Source organism: Eptatretus burgeri, chromosome 9 (genome assembly GCF_056783735.1).
Source record: "Eptatretus burgeri isolate ZD-2024b chromosome 9, Ebu_testis_v1, whole genome shotgun sequence".
NCBI lineage: Eukaryota > Metazoa > Chordata > Myxini > Myxiniformes > Myxinidae > Eptatretus > Eptatretus burgeri.
In genome coordinates, this window is record NC_140969.1 from 84,106,709 (window position 1) to 84,112,708 (window position 6,000).

At 42.7% G+C, this 6,000-nt stretch overlaps 2 protein-coding genes across 2 annotated transcripts in view; both read right to left on the reverse strand.

The window, feature by feature from the left end:
• Window positions 1-6,000, reverse strand: part of LOC147020485 (uncharacterized) — a 77,351-nt gene that overhangs the window by 68,563 nt on the left and 2,788 nt on the right. The window lies entirely within an intron of this gene.
• The window catches only part of LOC147020486 (RNA-binding protein 25-like), a 146,633-nt gene that overhangs the window by 47,741 nt on the left and 92,892 nt on the right, over window positions 1-6,000 (reverse strand). Inside the window, exons 5-7 of the mRNA XM_085895857.1 lie at window positions 3,928-3,985; window positions 2,820-2,995; window positions 1,516-1,860 (exon numbers count right to left, since the gene is read on the reverse strand). Of these exons, the coding sequence (XP_085751983.1) occupies window positions 1,516-1,860; window positions 2,820-2,995; window positions 3,928-3,985 (579 nt within the window). The remainder of the gene's footprint in view (window positions 1-1,515; window positions 1,861-2,819; window positions 2,996-3,927; window positions 3,986-6,000) is intronic.

Genomic DNA, 6,000 nt, shown 5'->3' on the forward strand with positions numbered 1-6,000 from the left:
CAGAGGACTAAATAAAGAGGACGTTGATTGAGGTATGCTAACCGCCATGGGAAACAAGAAGCTGACATTTTGGGTGTTAACCCTTCATCAGAGCAAGAGAGTTAATGCTCCAAAAATGCCAGAAACATCAGCTCCTCCTTTCTTCCTTCAGCAGTTAGCATACCTCCATGAACGTCCTATTAGGTTCTTCCACTGTTCCACCTGTCCGCCGACACAGACAGACACCAGCCTTCACCAGAAGGAATAGTTCTTCATTCTACATGTGGACAAAGACTGACAGAGGAAGATTAAGATAAAGACAGGCACGAGGAGGATGAGGAAGAATGGCAGCAACAGAAAGATAACATCATTTTGTTTGTGATATTCAGGTGTATAAAGCATGTGTCTTATCCTGAACTAATCCTGTCCCTCAGTCCATTGCCCTCGATGATCTAAAGCCTGGAAGCACTAACACTCAATTAGCTGTTTTTTTTTTTTAAGCCAAATGAAAAACTCTAGATCATGTTTTGCTTCATTTCTTTGAGTGAAACAACGATGAATGCAAACTATAAACCATTTAGTCATTCCATTTTCACACCAATTTAATGGCTCAAAAGGATTTTCCAATTACAGGCAACCACAGTTTAACCATCAGAGGAAGCAGCATTTGAATGAAATTCACCCATTTGTTATGCATCAGTGAAAGTTAACTTCGCAATAATGTAAACACTCAAAGTCAATTTCTTAGCTATACAAGTATAGTCCGTGCCATTTAACATTCCTTTCCTTGGCTTTAAGTCCATCTACATGATTACATTGACACACAAGGGTCCCCCAAGTGTGGGCTTCCTGGAATCACAACAAAGCAACTGTAACAAATCTTACATCAAAAATATTATATGCTGTCATTTTAAAATATAATACTTGGGTGAACGTTTGAATATCACATTGTATTCGCTGTTATAAGGATAGTGATGGTATTTCAAAATTATACCTAATTCATAAGTTGTAGATGTAGCACGTCATATCTGGTTAATCATCGATCATGCTGTTTAACTATCGTATGTTTCAAGTCGTGTGTTTTAGACCCATGTTTTTTTTTTTCAAGCAAATCATTAATTTGTTTTCAGCCATTTATCAGACCCACATGACCTGATTGCACGACCAGTTCCAATAACCTATCCTGTAACTGGGCCATTCAGCAATTTATTTGGGATAGTGCTGTTTGCATGTCCTCAATCATACAGCTATGTTTTTAAATCGACATTTCTAAATCAATCGACATTTTCTCAGAAACCATTTGATAATGTGTATGCTCTTTCCAAAAAAAACATTTAAATTGGATATTTATTGAGGACTATCCTCAATTTCAAAGCATGGTGTCATCCATCACCGATACAATAATGTTCATTACAAGCTGCTGCATAAACAAACAAAATTAATTTTTATATATAAATAAATATTGTGAGACAAGTTCGTTCTCCCTACTTCCACCGACCAAAATGTAGTGCATTCCATTGAGTCAATTAAACGTACCCCATCTTTCCGGTCACGTCGTCTCCGCCTCGCGGCCATCGAGTCAGCCGAGTCTCCGCTCAGCTCGGCAGCATGCTCAGAAATGAGGACCTGCAGCCCCACTTGTAACGCCTCGTCTTTTTTCCTCGTTTCCTCATCCAACTGATCCGTGTCCTCTTTCTCCTCTTTCTCTTCTTTCCCCTCTTTCTCATCCTTTTCCTCATCCTCTTCATTCTCCCCCTCCCCTTTCGATTCCGTTTCTGTCCTGACTTGCTTTTCATCATTCAAATCTTTCTCGGTCACCTTTAAAGCCTCCTCTTTTGTCTCATCTTCCAAGTTTTTCCCCTCATCCTTGGCCTCTTCCTCCTGTGAAGCAGTGAATACATGGCAAATGGAAGAAAAACATTACCTGGATTAATTCAACAAAAGAGTGCAAATTATCCACTGAGGAACCATCAAATAAAAACACACTGGTTATAAACAAAACTGTGAAAATACTCTTTACTTCTCTTGTGAAAGCAGTTGCAATGTCAAGCATCAACTCAACTTTTAAAATGACACCCAACCTCAACCTCAAAATGTATGGAAAATAAATGGTTTGCAGAATCAGAGAACAACCTTGCATGTTAAATATTTATCATAAACCTGACACGTCAGCACTTTCAAATGATGCATGAATTCCAGGATCAGAAGATGACAAAACATGTTCTTATCAACTTTGAAGAGCTCATTTCTAGAATGCAATACAAAACTCGTTTTACACTTTCTTTGTAACATGAAGCAAGTGAAATGTAGAATTTAAGACACTATTTAGTGTGTCAAAACTCTTTACTCATTCATCACAGCAAAAATAACACTCCTTTTGTCCCGAACTGAGATGCATTCCTCTCCAATCTTATCTGAACCTGTACTATCTTGTCTAAGCCAATCAATGGCTTCCTGCATGCAGTACAGCAAAGTGTCATGATGTATTGAATTCTCTTATGGAAAGGTACCCCAACCCTTACCAACGCTCTTTTTTTGTCTACTCGCCACAATTGCCAAGTGCAGGTTGGCGAGAATGAGGAATAATGGGCATATAATCTATATCAGCCAATGCAGAAATAAAAGTCTTAAATCACTCCAAGTGTGTGTGTGTGTGTGTGTGTGTGTGTGTGTGTGTGTGTGTGTGTGTGTGTGTGTGTGTGTGTGTGTGTGTGTGTGTGTGTGTGTGTGTGTGTGTGTGTGTGTGTGTGTGTGTGTGTGTGTGTGTGTCCTTTGCTGGGGGACAAAACACCAATAAAATAACTCAAACTGTGCTGTGGAGGGAGTAAAACTCATCAGACCTTAGATGGTGAAGCTTTGCTTCTGGGCCTGTGTTGCATCTTCCACTCATCCAGCAGAGCTTTGGTCTTGGCATCCACTTTGACAAGAAGTTTCCGACCACCTAGTTCAAGGCCATGTAGGAGGCGTAGTGCACACAGTGACGACTCTGGTTCCCGGTACTCACAGAAGCCAAATGCTAACAAAAGGAAAGGGCGCTAGAATAAGATTCTCAGAAGAAGGTAGAACAAAAGTCACATTGAAGTCGATACCCAATGTTAGCCTTTGGTCACACTCCTCACCGTGCCACCATTTCAGACATTTTTAAAATCACTGCTAACACCAAGATCAATTTAACTTTATAGAAAAAGATGTTAAAATGCTGTTTGAATAATCAAACATTTAATTCCAAGTCATATTGGTTTTCCTTCGACCTCCCTCCTGCAAGAGCTATCAAGAGGTTTGAACAAGATTGAGCTAACTGGAAAAGAAAGAAAGAAAGAAAGAAAGAACACGTGCACCCACACAGCTATTTTTACCCGTTGCTTTGCTGATGGATTTACTCAAAAGACAGCATGTTCTACTTCATGAACAGTCCGCTCTATTCACACCATAATTTGCCCGAGGTCATCTTCCATTTGTTTGGAAGTCAGCTAACATCACCTTCATCAACCAATCTTGCTGCTTATCCATAGCACGAGCAAAAATCACTTCACTTTGCTTGGCTGCGAAGCTCAGTGTTGGATGCTTTGGTTTGAACCTCCACTTAAAATAAGTGGAATGAAACATGTTGAAAATTTTGAATTGTTCTCACTAACATTTCAACATCACCATGATGCATGTTGGCCAGTTGTTTAAACTTTCTTTATACAAGATGATGATTTGTAATCCCGGTTACCACCGAGTGGCATGATACGATACACATTTACAAAGAGACAATTGGGGTTCTTCCCCACCCTGAACCTCCTCCCTCATACTACCCAGAAATAAACCATACTTGGGGTACCACTTTGGCAACATGCAAATTTGGTTCAGTAATTTTGTATTTTTTGAAGCATATATAAAAATCAAATATATAAACAAACACATTTACAATTTCACTTTTATAAAACAGATGTGGGGGGAGCTCACCCTGAAGCTTGCCAGATGGACCCTGCACCCTTTTCCAGCCCAACACTGTCCCACATTTCTATAAAACGGCACAAACAAACAGCTATTAGAGGAAAGATCATTTTAAATAGGCAGCATCAAATGTTTGAACACTTACAGGGAGACAAAAATAAGAGGATACAAACAACTTTACAAATTCATAAAGCACGATACATGAGTATGTTGAGCATTCTACGAAAAGTTCCGATGGTAGAAAAGCTCAATAAGAAGAGGTGTTAAAAAAAAAACTAATGTAAATGACAAATGGAATCCCTTGAGAGCAAAATGGTGATCCACAAAGATAATCAATCATGAGAGCTCTTTATATTTTGTTTCTTTCATATAAAATCTACAACCTGATGTTCTCCACAGAGGGAAATTTTGCAAGTATCTGCATTGCGTTCAGCTGGCTCAGAACAGCAGATTGCTTGGTTATTCACACTCGCAAATGAGACTGTAACCTCGACCAAACTTCACTGGCTCCCATCACTCATCTGCAGAGCTTTCACAAGTATATTTATGACTTACCATTTTACATCACAGGGTCACTAAATATGAATGAATGAATTTACTGGCATGTTCAAAGTTGTTCATTTCACTGCAACAATCACATACCTTTTTCAGACCAAAAACTAAGACAAGATCCATCATGCCCTTTCATGTTACATTCTTCACCATTGGAATGCCTTCTCTTAAAATCTGAATGATAAATAAGCATTCTGTACATTCAAGACTGTCCTCAAAACATTTCAGCCTCATCTCCAGTTTCTTAAAACATAAAAATTAAAAACGTCACGGGTACTTCAGCTCGTAATATATTGTTGCGAATTCGCGCCCGCCGGCATGCGATCGGCCACGTGACTCGAATCGCGGCACGTCACCCACCGGACGGACAATTCTGTCGTGACCCTCTCAGACTAACGCCGGGAGCTAGTCACGGGTGGGCCTTTCGGCCTCACCACGATCGTGCCAATCGGCCACCCGCGTGGGATAGGGTTGTTCGCCAAACTCGACCTACCTAAGTACCCACGCGGATGGTAAACCGGGTGATCGCACCTCGCCGCAGGTCGACTCCGGACACGGGCCGCTTAAGCGGTCCGTTCCGTACTATCGGGATAACCGAGCAGTGTTATCGTTGGCCTCGACGGTTCCGATTACTTATCGGGCGTATTAAGCCCACTACGAACCCTTTACGTGAAGCAAGATGGAGATTCAACAAAGGGAAGGACGCAGCGAAACGGGGAACAAGTTCACACAAGCACTTTATTCACACGACACACGGAGAGCACACATATACAGCCAAACAGGATCAGAATGCACATAAAGCAAATGCAAGAAGAAAACAATAAAAGCAACGACGCCACAGAGCTACAACCGACTAAGACCGACACACGGCAACACTTAACAGTTTTACTTCACAAGACACGGCGCCACAAGTTCCATACAAAAAAAGCTCCGAAAAGAAATGGTGACTTCCCTTTTGGGATGTCGAGTCCCTCTCCTACGTCCGTCGACGTGGTCCCGCCTGGCCGCGACTCCGTGCCCTGGCATGGTAGGCGAGTCCTCTCCTGCATGCCTCGCGTCTGCACGTGTTGGTCACTCGACGCCATGGACCGAGTGTTCGGTGCTATCCCAGCGCAGATAGAGGGGGGGAAACGTGGATGCCCGAAGTCGGGAGAGGGGAATGGCAGATGCTCCTTCCAGCCAGCGGAGTCTTGCAACTGCCCCACAAAAGACCAGGCCAGCGGCCACCAGGACGAGCGAGCCGGAAGACGAGAGCGAGAGCAACCACGAAGCAAGAATATCCACCGAGCAAGAGCTTCCACCAAGCAAGAATATCCACCGAGCAAGAGCATCCACAAAACTGCTACTTCCGTCTCCGACTTTTATATCTCGGAGCTCCGCTCTGTTGCTCCGCCCTGTTCTTTTCTCCACCCCCCTTCGAGGTGCTCGAGAAAGGTCTCGAAGAGGGGCGTTCCTCCTCCCTGGCCGCGTCACACCGCGCATCCACCAATCGGGCGCCAGCTGCCCTCCCCTCGCTTCTCCTCCCTCACA